The sequence below is a fragment of the Tripterygium wilfordii genome, chromosome 23 (assembly GCF_013401445.1).
Source record: "Tripterygium wilfordii isolate XIE 37 chromosome 23, ASM1340144v1, whole genome shotgun sequence".
NCBI lineage: Eukaryota > Viridiplantae > Streptophyta > Magnoliopsida > Celastrales > Celastraceae > Tripterygium > Tripterygium wilfordii.
The window spans coordinates 11,788,792-11,801,887 of NC_052254.1; the positions used below are offsets into that span (position 1 = coordinate 11,788,792).

Here is a 13,096-nt window from a genome sequence, read left to right on the forward strand (position 1 = left end):
TGTAGGCGATCACAAAGAAATTACTAACAGCTGGATTGTAATTCTGGGCGCACACTCAATTGGAGCGCCTAGTCAGGCCAAAAACCAACAGCGCCTAATCAGGCCAAAAACCAACAGAGCCACCTCTTTGTGATTTTATGATTTTATTGAGTTTGATACAATACATGTTGAAATTAGTGATTGATTTATGGAGATTTTTTTCTCTTCTATGTATTTTGGACTCTACATATTTCTTCCAAAAGTCATAAACCATGACTAATGTATCAAAAAACTGATGATATATCTGCTTTTTACTGTATTAAAGCAGAAAGTCCTCTCTTGGCTTTAGCATCAGTTGAAAGTGAGTTTAGTTCCACTAATCTTGTATTAAACAAAATTTAGGATGGAATAATGATGTTGGGATGCTGTTTTTTTTAGTTCACTGATTAATGACATTGTTTTGTTGATGGGAATAACTGATTTATATTATATGGCAACTTGTTTTGTCATTTAGTGATGCTTTGATGGGACTAATTTCAAATATGTTATAATTAACATCATAATAATCCTAGTTACGAGAGTTGGCTTGGTTGACAATTGATTTGAGTTAGGTATATGTATGTCCAAAGTTCAATTCCAACCATAAACGTAATTCTCTGTGGTATTTAAAAAAAAAATATCATAATAATCTTTAAAAAAAATATCATAATAATCTTTGTTTACTATCTAAAGCTGATCCAAATACTTCTTTCTCGGAAGGCTTACAATTTTTAGTTACAACTCTCCCTCCAAAATCATGTCAAATTATGATTTTTTTTGTAAGTGTCATATTAGAATTTAGTGTTTCAGATTCTCAGTACTTTTGGTTACCAAAAAAGTTTAATATTTCGGGTTTAGGGTTTGGACTTTATAATTTTTTTATTTCAAAATTCACTATATTCTAAAATTATTTACACCAAAATACTTAATAAAATATTTTAATTCATGATTTAACATAATTTTTGAAAAAATTATAGCTAAATTTTTCGGTAAGAATTGTAGCCCCGAATCTCCGCCTTTCTAATTCAAAATCATTACACTAATGATCTCCCAAATCCTAAAATTATCATTAGTTTGATTACAATTAGAATCATGATGATGGAGAACATGTGGAATCCAATAATCATTTAAAATTGGCATAAACTATTTTGGGAGTTAATTCTCTCCACTTTTGCATCATATAGTACAAAAGAAGAGGCATCAGCATACTGTCTTTTTGTTATTATTATTTTTTTTTGAAAAAAAAATTAATTAATTTAGTGAAGGATGAAATCTGATCTTGTCCTATCTTATTAATCACGATTATTCCAAAAGGCAATACCACTACTTTAAACCTTTGAAGACAGGACATTTGTCTATACTATGATTCTCTTATTTTTTTTCTAGCCGTGTGGGGCCTGGTAAGGGTTGACAACTTAAAAGTGATGCCCTAAAAGATTCATTTCTCAATTAAATTCTCATAATATAATTTTTCTGCTCACTCACGTATCTGCGGATCTTACTATCCCATAACCGAACTGTATTAGAAGTTTCAATCCATATACATTAACAATATTATATGATTTGGGTTATTCGATTACTGTAGATATATCAGGCCCGCAAGACTTTGCATTCTTAGGGAGGTCACTCATCCCAATAATACTCTCACAGAAGCACGGTTAAATGCATAGTTATTATGGGATGTGATTCATCTCCTCGAAGAAAACACATCAATGATGCTAATGAACTGGATTTATCTATATATGTTAACAAATCTACTGGTCAATTATTCCCAAAATTTTTAACTTAGAACCGACTATTAACCAATTGAAATAATCATCGATAACCGATCAATTGATCGGTTAAATTCACTACGAAAAATTGAAAGAAAAAAAATGACCGTAACGGATCGTATACACCCCAACTTATACCCTTATAACTTTTGGTTGAAGATGAATTTTTCGAATTCAAAAGACAAATTCAGCGCAGCACAATTACATTATAACAATTTGCAACTTCTGACGTATTGCAGGAGATGATGAAATTACGCTTTCACATGGTATTCGCTACTAAGTGGCCTCCAGCATATATATATATATTTATTGGAATTGTAACGTCATAATATGAATTGGTGCAAGACAAGTGTCATAATATATTTCCATAAATTGTCAATTTTCAGACCAACCTCATGACAAATTAAAAGGTTGTATTCGAATATTTGTGGATGTGAATATGTTTGTTTGGAATGTGACTTCATATTATTGAAGTCGCAATCGTGATTATTGACCGTCAGAATGTTATTGGTCCCTTCCTCCAAGTTTCTTCCAATTACACGCAAAAAGCTCCTACGAGATTGAAAGTTTAATTTTAAACTTAAATTAATGTAGCTATTTCAAAATGGTTTGTCTTAAATTTCAACTCAACTAACATATCGGACATATTTGCGAGTGTCTAGATTGAGTTCGATTTTTGTGAGCGGTCCAAAAGATACGATTGTTGAGTTGTTATCGATAATAAAATAAAAATAAAAATAAAAATACAAAAGAGAAATTAAATTAAATTAAAAACTCGCAAATTGAAATGCAAGTTTATATGATATCCTTCGAAAATGATGTCCAGATTAAATGTCTCCTTTTTTTTTTCTTCCACAAAATTAGTTTATCATCGTTGCATTGTCATTTCTATCAAGAAACAGTACAAATTAGGTTTTTATTTGGTAATTTAACACTAGCAGTCTTCCAGTGATGAAGATGGAAATGTTGAAATGTTTGAAGGGTATTTGCGTCACGTAAAAGTTGATAGCGACCCAGTTTTGGACTATGGTGGGGGGATTCTACTTTCGTTCTTGGGGTTTCTTTTAAAAAAGTATATGAAGAAACAAATAACAAAGGGAGGAGGAAAAGGAGAGAAAGTTGTGGGAAATCAAAGCAAAGGTTTATCAAGAGAGAAAAGATAGAAAGCCCTTACGCTTTTGGGTCTCTTCTTCCACAATCCCCATATCAGGTTTGGTGGTTTGTTGCCATGTTAAAAAAGCTTAAACGCCATCTCTCTTTCTCACCATATATTATTCAATGTCATTAGATCTTTTTTATGCCTGTAAGTTCAATACCTCATTAAGCTAGTGCTTGGCATTTCAACTTCCAGTTTTGTAGTTAGTGGGTGTTCATCAGTATGAATCATTAAAAAAAATTACAAATGGGAACATGGGTTTTTTTTTTCAATTTTTCAACCATTAATTGCACATGGAATATGGGTTTTCATGTTTGGGAAATTTTGGGATCAAAATGTGGTTTCTTTTTATATGTGACAGTATTCTACCGGCTGCCTGCCATAGTTGAAGTGCTTTACTTTTCCCCCACCGTCGCAAGCATAGATTCTCTAAAGGGTTTGGTGAGCTTATTTTTCTAAATATATGTGCTTTGGTTTGTTTTGAGTGTTCTTGTAATAAAGACTAAATGCTTTTCAGGGCCCTTTCTCAATCTCTCCCTTTCTCCTTTTTTGATGCCTTATTCTTTCTTAGATAGTCTTTTACTATTTAGAAGGTTTTAGGTACTGTTTAACTGCCGTAAGCAAGGAGTAGATGATGTTGATTGAAGGGATTATATTCCCTTGCACCTTCCTAAATGAGTATAAATAGAGAGAGCCACTTCTGGTTTTCATCATTGCAGGATCTCATCTCCCTAACACCGACAACAAGGGTTTTGCACTGTGTACTTATTTGGGCAAATATAATGAGCCATAGCAGATCCACTACTGGTTCTGGTATGTCTTCTTCTTCTTCTCCCTCTGTAATGACTGCCTCCCTTAGCTTGTTGTATTTGTATATACAATTTTTAATCTTGTTTGCATCCTGAAATGGTTTATTGAAATATTTCAGGAAGTAGAACTGCTAGAAGCACATTTGAGTTTGGAAGGACACATGTTGTCAGGCCCAAAGGGAAGCACCAAGCCACTATAGTTTGGCTACATGGCTTGGGAGATAAGGGTTCAAGGTAATCTCTATTGATTTTCTATTATTCCTTTTTAAACTGCATTAGCATTTACAGGTTTTTAGATGATTATTTCAGTTGTTATTTTGCTTCAACATTTTTTTTTTCTGGAAAATTCTCGACTTTCGTAAGTAGGTTGATAGGAATTGTGCATAACGGTTCCTTATGGTGCATAATGGTTCCTTTGCATGTGCATGAATTCAAAGTACGCAAATATAGGAACTTGAGTTGCATTTAATTTTCATCATTGATGTAGTTCTTCCAGTTTTTCAAGAAATATTTGGTGAAATTCGATTCCTTTCTTTTTATATTGAGAATATGCTCATAATAAAAGGTCAACTTGCTTTGCTCAGAAAGAAACAAAATGGAGGGACTTGCAGAATGTCAATCTCTTGTCCTCTTTTGGTGGAAAAGTTAGGAGATTGATTTTTTGTGAACTCTGTGCCTCTTTGTGGAATATTCTTGTTATCGTTGATTGGATTGGACAAAGAAAAATGCGTAAAGCATGATTAATTTTTGTTCTCATCCTTCCTATAGTGATTAATGCTCCACTGAGATGGTCTCTAAATATCTGTATGCCTAAAGATAGAATAGGGGACAACTTTTTCACAAGCTTAACAATCCTTTATTTTGGCAAAAAAAAAAAAAAAAAAAGAAGAGAAGGAAAGATTTATGTTATTACTAATGTATTCATGTGTATGATTCCGAAGCTGAGAGCTCATGACATCACAATTGTTATATCGGATGATTTACAACACCTATGCTAACATTGAATGTGGTCCCAAATTGAGAAGGGTCAAGTGGGTGTTTAAAAACAATATCATCACACCTTCAAGCTTCCTAAAGTTTTTCATCAACCCTCTAAGGATTTTTTATTTTTTTAATGTCTTGTCTTGTCATCACCTGGTTAAACAATTTCAAAGAGGCCCTACAGTGACTAAGATAGATTCCATTTTCTTTTTTGCAGCTGGTCCCAGCTTCTGGAGACCCTTCCTCTTTCAAATGTGAGTATAAGTGGTTTATACACTGTAGTTTCTATGTGTGCACATTCAATATATTATATATGTCATTGATTTTCTTGATTCTCAATGATTGAAGAACATATAGTCACTTATATATAACTTTATTGGGGTAAGTTTGCTAACTCCTGATTTTGCAGATTAAGTGGATTTGCCCAACTGCACCTACTAGACCAGTAGCATTATTTGGTGGTTTTCCCTGCACTGCTTGTAAGACGCTATCACTTTGAATTTTGATCAACTGCTTAAGTGACTTCTAGCTCAGAAATCAAAATTGTGATCAATAATAAAGTTTTCTTCAATTCTTGAGCCACATATCCTGCCAATGAGAATTGATGTCATTATTCATATTCTTCTGTTGAACTGAAAAAATGATCTAATAATTTTCGCTTACATATTTTAATTTCAGGGTTTGATGTGGGGGAAATTTCAGAAGATGCTCCTGATGATATGGAGGTTTTGGATGCTACTGCTGCACATGTTGCGAATCTATTGTCAACAGAGCCTGCTGACAGTAAGTTTATATCTTGGCAGCATCCAGAGCTTTGGAGCCTCTTCTATAGAACCTTTTAGAACCATGCTACAATCTTCTCCATTTTGCCTACTTTGTTGCATAATGGAGTAAATCATGCTTTTGCAGTCAAACTGGGTGTTGGTGGCTTCAGTATGGGAGCTGCAACTGCCCTCTACTCTGCCACTTGCCGCGTTTTAGGAAAATATGGCAATGGGAACCTGTATCCAGTTAACCTAAGTGCAATTGTTGGTTTAAGCGGATGGCTACCATGTTCAAGGTTTGGCTTCTGATTTAAACACAGCCGCTCACAGATTTGCTTTTCGGTTGATCAATTCATTCATCTAAGAAACTGTTGTTTTGCAGGACCTTGAGGACCAGGATGGAAGGATCATACGAGGCTGCAAGGAGAGCAGCATCCTTGCCAATTTTGGTTTGCCATGGCTTAGGTATTCATGCTCTTAGATCATTATATAAAGCTTATGTTAATTCTTAACAGCAGCGTTTAGGACAATATGATAAGCTCATGCAGATGTGAGTTTTCCTTCTCCGTTCTTCCTCTCAAAAGCTACACTCTCACCTAATCTTTTGGAGTCCATGTCGTTTCTTATCACTCCCACAATCCCATCCATGTCTTTTTTGGTTCCCCCCTCTATTTTTAGCGTCTCCTACTACTACTCTATGCACTGCTGATGATGTTTGGTGAAGATTGAAATTTTGCAATGTCCTTTTACACGATGTGTGATACTTCTCTGGTTGGACATGATCTCAAGGACTTCAATGAGTGTTGAACAGAAGTTCTCAGTTAAATGGCACCATGGAAAAGCATTGTGTAAGCTGACAAGATCTTTGATCATTAGCAGAGAGGCTGACAGTCAAGTTCTGGAACCTGGAATCGGATCATGCTAGTGCTTTAACCTACTATGAAGCAAGAGCTTTGTAGTACCACCTAGTAATAGCATAGAAGTCAGTTTGTGTTTGTTCCTGATGCCATTTAACGACATGTTGTGGACGTCATAGGCTCATAGCACATGGTCCACATCTGCATGGTAAAGAAATTACTTAGTGGTGAACAGTAACACGCTCTATATTTCCTGCTGCAGCTGATGACGTGATCGCATATAAACATGGACAGAAATCAGCAGAGGCCTTAACTTCAGCTGGATTTCGAAATCTTACATTTAGAACCTATAATGGGTACATATTCTCGCTTGCTTCTTTCATCAAGGAGTACTATCGTCTTCCGGTTCTTCCATATGTAATATTCTCAAACTGTTTCTTTGTATTCAAAATGCAGGCTGGGTCACTATACAGTACCTGAAGAGATGGATGAAGTTTGTAATTGGCTAACTGCATGGTTAGGCCTTGAAGGGTCTCGATCGCGCTAGTGAAAGTAAGTGAAGAATATGGACTGCTACTTGCAACTTTTATAGGAGATTCGAGGCGGCGGAACCTTAGAATAGATGCATAGTTTGGGGTTATATGGTATAGCTCATGGTTTGGAGTTATTATTTACTAAATTTACCTTTAGGGTAATCTTCTATTTGGTGTCTGGCAGACAGGGAAGTATGATTAGTTTTTGTAATTTTGTCTTTCTGGTTCATGTGAAGCTGTCTGGCAGTTATGCTCAGTCCAGGAAAATTTTGTTTGCTTATATGTAACTCAAATAAGGAGTATGTGTTATATAACTGTTGCCAGTGATAATGTATTATTCTGGGATGGATAATAAGAGCTGGATATGGATGGGCTCATTTCTCATCACCTTCTTCTCTCTACATATTGATATGGGCTTTTTGCCCCGTGTACTTGGATCGCCCCACTGTCTACTTATGGGCTTTTAGCCCCCGTTGGCCTGGTGTCCTTGGATCACCCATGACCCAACTCTCTACTTTCTAATCCAAAATCCTACAGAGGAAACTGCTCATTGCTCAATGCTGACAATGCAAATAGCTAAATATACGACTCTGCAAGTTGGGCTTAGGGGCCTCCAAATGACAAGATAGGCCCGCCCAGGAAGACAAACTTGGGCTTAGCTTTGCACGACCAGGTAACAATATAGAAATATGAACGGAACAAGCTCAGCTAAGGATGGATGTCATTGTCCGCATGCCGCGAAGATTGGGAGTTCGAACCAGCTATTATTTGGTAAGCAGCCCAAATTAACTGAAGTGGAGTTAAGAGGGTACACCTATGAACCACTTTAAAATGAAAAAAGAAAAATTATTTTTGCCCTTTTGGAACAAGCTAAAACTTCCATCATTATTTCTTCCCTCTAACCATGAGGAATAACTACCAAAATAAACATCCAGTTCAGGAAGGAAGCAATACTAACATAAGATAATAAAATAAAACTAGAAGAGAAAACTGATGATTCCGTGGCCATATCTCCTTGACTACAAAGTTACAGAGCATTTTTTTATGGTGGAAACTTGGAACATTTTTACCTCAGAAAGTCATGATGGAGATCAGGCAAATAGATGGCACAAAGGATCGTCGTATCGAGCCTGATACAAATATCTGAATCCTTGCAAAGGTGCTGCACCAACCAAATACAGCAGCCTGCTGTTATACGTTCTGAAGAAGTATTACTGAGTGCAATGACCAAAACCTGTAGATCAATCATTAAGATTAAGAAACAAAATTTGAGGATATAATGTGTAAACATTACAAATTGTTTACCTCAAACTGCAGTACAGTTGAATATCTGTTTCGACATTTGCTCAAACATCACTTTCTTTCTGATTAGTGCTGCCCTTTGAATCAATACAAGGAGTAAGAGGTGGAAAAGAAGGCACAGCCTGCAATATGAACTTGCGTCTACTTTTTAAGCCTCCTCCTGATGAGCTTGATCCAAGTTCTTGCATATGAGTGTGAGGCAGAGAAACTCGCTTCTGGTTGGGGGAGCTTACTTTCACAGATTTATTCAGGGTAGAAGCATCTTTCAGTATCTCAGGTGTGTCATCTTCAAGAATGTCATAGTACCTGCTATCAGTGTTAACCCTCTCATGGTCTTTGGTCCCACATAACTGTGTCATAGGTGAAATTGGTGAACAATGCCAGCGAAGGGAACCATCAGAGGAATAGCAACTACTTCCAGTGCCAGGTTGAAGTCGAGAAGCATTTGTCCAATCCATTGTTTTAGATGAAGCAGAAGACATGACCATTGAGGGATTGGGCAGAGGTGTGAGGTTGGACATATCTACTAGTGAATCACATCTGAGTGAGAATCTGTCCCCCATTAGAGAACTATTGTAATCTGTTTCCTGACCATAAGGGTTTACATCAAAAGTCCCTTTACTTGTTTCGAGAAATATGTCATTGCTATCCGAATTTTGCAGAGACCTCACAGGTCTTGCATAAGATGATAAGATGGTAAGGTCTGACTCAGATGATGGGAGGTATCTGCAATAAGCAAAAACATAGAAGTTGAATGTAAACATCTGATCCCTTTTAAGGTAAACGGAGATGTCAAACTATAAGAAAGCTTACTTGGAGCCCCGGAATGATGGTGTGAGAGGCGTGAGATAGTGTGAATCATACAACTCAGCAAGTAAGAAATCTTGCTCCGTCGCCACCACTTCCAGTCTGTCATCAAATGTCTCAGCCAACCTTTCCTCAGTGCCTTTATTGCTCATCATTTCTTCAGATAGGCCATATTCTGAGAGAGAATGACAGTTCTAAAATCACTATTTTACTAGCATTAGTCTCTCTGTCTGTAATTTAGCTTTGGAGCAGCTTGAATTAAGCTATTTTGTAATGTTCCAAGGTTAATATGACGTTTATGAAAAAAGTGACCATGGCTTAAGAGAATTTGTTCAATCTCTCACCGTCTTTCTTGCCATAGACATTTTTGCATCCCTCACATCGACATCCACTTGAGCATCCAACATTGGCCTTTAGAACATAAATATTAAGGACATAATTAGTGCAGACAGATATGGTGACAGTAAAGGTGAAATCATTCAGGGCACAGGACGGCAACATTCTTGTAGTATCATTACCTGATAGCATTCACAATATTTTTTCAGACACATTGATTTTTTGCAGTTGCATCCTTTTTTGTGCCTAGCTGAGGATGGTGTCGACCCATTTCCCTCTTCCTATGAATGTTTAAAATGATTACAGAATGTATATACAAATATTTGACTGAGAAGTTCATTGAGATTGTTACATACCGCATTGTTGGATGGAAATTCAGTGACAAACTGCACAATCTTGGGGGCAAAAGCAAGTCGATTTCGGGATTCAATTTGTTGCCTTGTCTCAAGGACTGTTTCTTCATACTCGGGTCTGTTAAAGCAGCCTTGGCAAGAACAAGGCTCAGCACAATAGATTCCAGCAGCAAAGCAGTCACAATAACTGCGGATTTTTTTCCCATTGAAAAATGAAATAAGAAAAGAAGACATTATACAAATATATGACTGACTTGTACGCAATAATAGGATTCCATACACTTACAGTTTCAAGCATTTGGTTTTCTTACAATTGCAACGTTTGCAATCGTCACCATCAAGAGTGCTTGAAGATTTCTTCCTGAAACATCATACACAATTTCAAGTATAAGAAAAGTAAACACACAAAAGAATAAAAGTATCTGAGATTATGAGAAAGCACATTTGCCTTTTCTTGCTGGGGCTAGGTTGTTTGATTTCCTCAAAATTGTGAGCATGCGCTACATTAACCTTTATTTTACTGAGTGGAGTTGCATAATGCTCTATTGGAGGCAATGTATTAAAGGGTTTCATGGGTTGGAGAGCTTCAGCAGGGGTAGAACCTGCAGCTATTGAAGCTTCACTTTGAAACATCATGACTTCATTGATGTCCGAAACCTTCTCAACTAAACTTGATGATCCCGAGCGGCTCTTGATGTTCTCCGGGGAAAAACAGGAAGTACCAGATGCTGACCATATCCCAGGTCCACCCATACTGTTATCTGCTAACTTCATCATGACAGTTGCACTGCAACCCACTGGCACATTGTTCACAAAGCTGTTTAGGTGCAAGCCAATACCTGATGGCTTGGAAATAATGTAGGGAACATTTCCACAATGGCAAGGAGGAACCATGGTTGACATGGGTTGGGACAAGCCAACCAGGAGCTTCTTGCTAGACGTTGTACTTGAATCCAAATAAGATGCCTCTGAACTCTCCAATTGCATAGCGGAAAGAGGTTGCCTTGTACTGGTTATATTATTCCGTGGATTGGAAGAACTGGTGCTGCTCAAAGTGCTCTTTGGTTGAGCTTCTCCAAATTGAAGGCAGCGCCTGCTTATGCTTTGCTGGTTTTGACTAGCCTACATGGACTGTTATAGTTATTCTAATGCCAAAGAAAAACATGAAAAAAAAAACTACTCCAAGCATTAGGTAACAAAATGTATTTACAGATAAAGAAACTCATGTTTGTTTGCTAAGCAAGGACTGGCAATGTGTACCTTCAAGCCACTCCTATTTCAGGAGAACCTTGATCATGACCTCGGGTGCCTAACTAAACAAAGAAGGATCCATCCAGCGACTACCATGACCATGAGATTTGACTAAACACAGACACATGCTTAACTAGCTTCCTTCCAAGGCTACAAGGGTCAAATAATTTCCTTAAGGGAAACAAAAATAACATTTTGATACATAATTAAAAAAAAAATTCCTCTTAAATCTTTATCCTACTATCAAACATTTAGCATTTGCAACACGCTGCTACTTATTCGGTATGTAGCCACAAGCACCTTCTAACATCAATTTACCAGTTTTGTTTCATAAGACTTTATGAAACAAAACTGGTAAATTAATGAAATATAACTAGTAGATTGTGGTTACCTGCAGACCTGAAATTTCAAATTGTTGTTCCTTGGAGATGTTATCCACAGATAGGGCAGACTCAATATCTGGATGGTCAATAGAAAGCGATTCACCAAATTTCTGTCCCTCTACAATTTTCACTGGCTCAACACCAAACTTTGACTTCCCCGGAAAATCGTCTCCAAATTGTTCCCTAAAGGGAAGAGCTGCATCCACTTCCCTCCATGCATCATTACCATCTAACATCAAGTCATTCTTAGATTCAGCTGAAGGAAGCAAACCATCAGACTGTTCCAATTTTGAACTGACTGAATATGCAGAATTTGCATGGTCCACCTCAACAGGATCAACCAAGTACTGGTCAACATCTCCAGAGGAACTGTAAGAGTGGCCTGGGACTGGGAGTGAATTTGTTGTATCCATGTCCTTCTGATTGATTGACCCACTAAACAAACAGCCAGTAGTTTTGGTGGAATCATCTAAACTATCATCATATTTCTTGCTTTCATAGTCATAGTGAGTTGTTTCTACAAGCAATAATGAGGAGCACTGAGGCCTAAGAAGAATTGCAAATTATATTCAATCAATGAACAGCCCAGAATTCATGTATGTCAAAGTGAAAATATAATGTACCTAAAGGATCTCAGACCTTTGTGGAAAACTTGTTTCACGGTGTGAACTTGTATGTGGTGATGTGAATACCTGAGGAGGGGAGATTAGACTGAGGTATACTTGTGCAAAAATGTGCACACCTGATATTCTTTATTGGAGAGAGATTGCTTATGAAGTTAGTGACAGGAGATTCCTGAAATCAGATAAACAAAGGATAAACAGGATATCTGCGTCTGCATTTCAGATTGATGGGAACGAAAATCAATTCCAATGGATTTACAAGTTTTTTTTTACTAGAACAGCCCTCCAATTTCCATTTAGAAACCTAACGGAAGGTCATAAATCAATCCTAAACAGTTTTTGTAAGAATGTAACTTGGGATCACTAAATTTATGCACATTTATGTCTACTTGTGTCATATACTTCATCCAGAATATATATGCATCAGAAAAACATGACTACATCAAAAAAAATTCCTCCGAGAGTCCACATCCACGAAATTGTAGACAAATCCAGAATTCAGCAAAGAAACAGAGAAAATAAATTAGGGCAAAAACCGCTATACATGACAATAATACCAAACAAACACACACCAAATTCAACAGTTGTATAGAGAATCAAACTAATCAAAGGAAATAGAATACTTAATTTCGAAATTAAAGCGAATTGGGTGCAAATGTAGTTACCGAACAAACTTCAGTTGTGGAGGCAGCAGTAGTGGTGGCTGCAGTGGTGGTGGTGAATTTAGTGACCTCCATAGGAGAATCCATGGAGTGAAAACCTAACCCTAGACGTCACTACTCTCTGCATCTTTGCCCTTTTCTTCTTCTTCTATATGCATGAGAAGAAGAAAATGCGTCTGCATGCTACGTGTTTTTTTTATTCTCCTCCATTTTTTAAGAGAGGGAAATTGAGATAAGAAAAGAGACGTACGCTAATCGGCGGGATTTTAAAAACCGAGCGGGAACATAAAGATCACCGGCCTTTTTGAAATTGGGCTAGCCCGTAAGTATCGCTCAAAAGCTAATCGTTTTAGTGTTACTTTAGTTGGGCCTAAGCCTGCTGTCATGGGCCCAAGCTAAGAGACCATAACGAGCCAATTATGGGCCTGATTTCCTTGAGCTAAAAGGCCCAAAACTACTTCTTATGGGCTTGACGATACGTTTCACTTC

General features: G+C 37.0%; 2 protein-coding genes across 7 annotated transcripts; one reads left to right on the forward strand and one right to left on the reverse strand.

The window, feature by feature from the left end:
* The first annotated feature begins 2,844 nt into the window (after window positions 1–2,844).
* On the forward strand, window positions 2,845–7,277 carry LOC119992555 (acyl-protein thioesterase 2-like). 4 transcript variants are annotated; one of them, XM_038839301.1, is made up of 11 exons: window positions 2,852–3,000; window positions 3,308–3,387; window positions 3,666–3,759; window positions 3,875–3,989; window positions 4,954–4,990; window positions 5,146–5,215; window positions 5,415–5,519; window positions 5,646–5,796; window positions 5,883–5,965; window positions 6,620–6,713; window positions 6,814–7,277. In XM_038839301.1, exons 3-11 carry the CDS (start codon window positions 3,729–3,731, stop codon window positions 6,902–6,904), a joined length of 777 nt encoding a protein of 258 aa, XP_038695229.1. In that variant the 5' UTR covers window positions 2,852–3,000; window positions 3,308–3,387; window positions 3,666–3,728; the 3' UTR covers window positions 6,905–7,277. The 4 variants fall into 4 exon arrangements, with proteins under 4 accessions (XP_038695228.1, XP_038695229.1, XP_038695227.1 ...); XM_038839298.1 differs by lacking the exon at window positions 2,852–3,000 and adding an exon at window positions 3,054–3,093; XM_038839300.1 differs by lacking the exon at window positions 3,308–3,387 and having other exon boundaries at window positions 2,845–3,000.
* Window positions 7,278–7,754: 477 nt separating this feature from the next.
* On the reverse strand, window positions 7,755–12,806 carry LOC119993044. 3 transcript variants are annotated; one of them, XM_038839948.1, is made up of 11 exons: window positions 12,611–12,806; window positions 11,962–12,117; window positions 11,331–11,868; window positions 10,137–10,810; window positions 9,975–10,049; window positions 9,692–9,875; window positions 9,518–9,616; window positions 9,344–9,410; window positions 9,006–9,174; window positions 8,196–8,918; window positions 7,755–8,124 (listed from the first exon to the last, which is right to left on the reverse strand). In XM_038839948.1, exons 3-10 carry the CDS (start codon window positions 11,733–11,735, stop codon window positions 8,237–8,239), a joined length of 2,355 nt encoding a protein of 784 aa, XP_038695876.1. In that variant the 5' UTR covers window positions 11,736–11,868; window positions 11,962–12,117; window positions 12,611–12,806; the 3' UTR covers window positions 7,755–8,124; window positions 8,196–8,236. The 3 variants fall into 3 exon arrangements, with proteins under 3 accessions (XP_038695876.1, XP_038695877.1, XP_038695878.1); XM_038839949.1 differs by having other exon boundaries at window positions 11,331–11,839; window positions 11,946–12,117; XM_038839950.1 differs by lacking the exon at window positions 11,962–12,117.
* Between the last annotated feature and the right edge of the window lie 290 nt (window positions 12,807–13,096).

What these genes read in the sequence shown, in the direction of transcription:
- LOC119992555 (XM_038839298.1), top strand. Translation starts at nt 3,069, where the DNA reads ATGTCATTAGATCTTTTTTATGCCT. An exon ending in TAGATTCTCTAAAGGGTTTG is followed by an intron (nt 3,388 to 3,665) that starts GTGAGCTTATTT and finishes TCATCATTGCAG; the next exon opens with GATCTCATCTCCCTAACACC. An exon ending in TTTGGTTTGCCATGGCTTAG is followed by an intron (nt 5,966 to 6,619) that starts GTATTCATGCTC and finishes TTCCTGCTGCAG; the next exon opens with CTGATGACGTGATCGCATAT.
- LOC119993044 (XM_038839950.1), bottom strand. Translation starts at nt 11,735, where the DNA reads ATGGATACAACAAATTCACTCCCAGTCCCAGGCCACTCTTACAGTTCC. An exon ending in CCTAGCCCCAGCAAGAAAAG is followed by an intron (nt 10,050 to 10,136) that starts GCAAATGTGCTT and finishes ATGATGTTTCAG; the next exon opens with GAAGAAATCTTCAAGCACTC. An exon ending in AAAACCAAATGCTTGAAACT is followed by an intron (nt 9,876 to 9,974) that starts GTAAGTGTATGG and finishes AAAAATCCGCAG; the next exon opens with TTATTGTGACTGCTTTGCTG.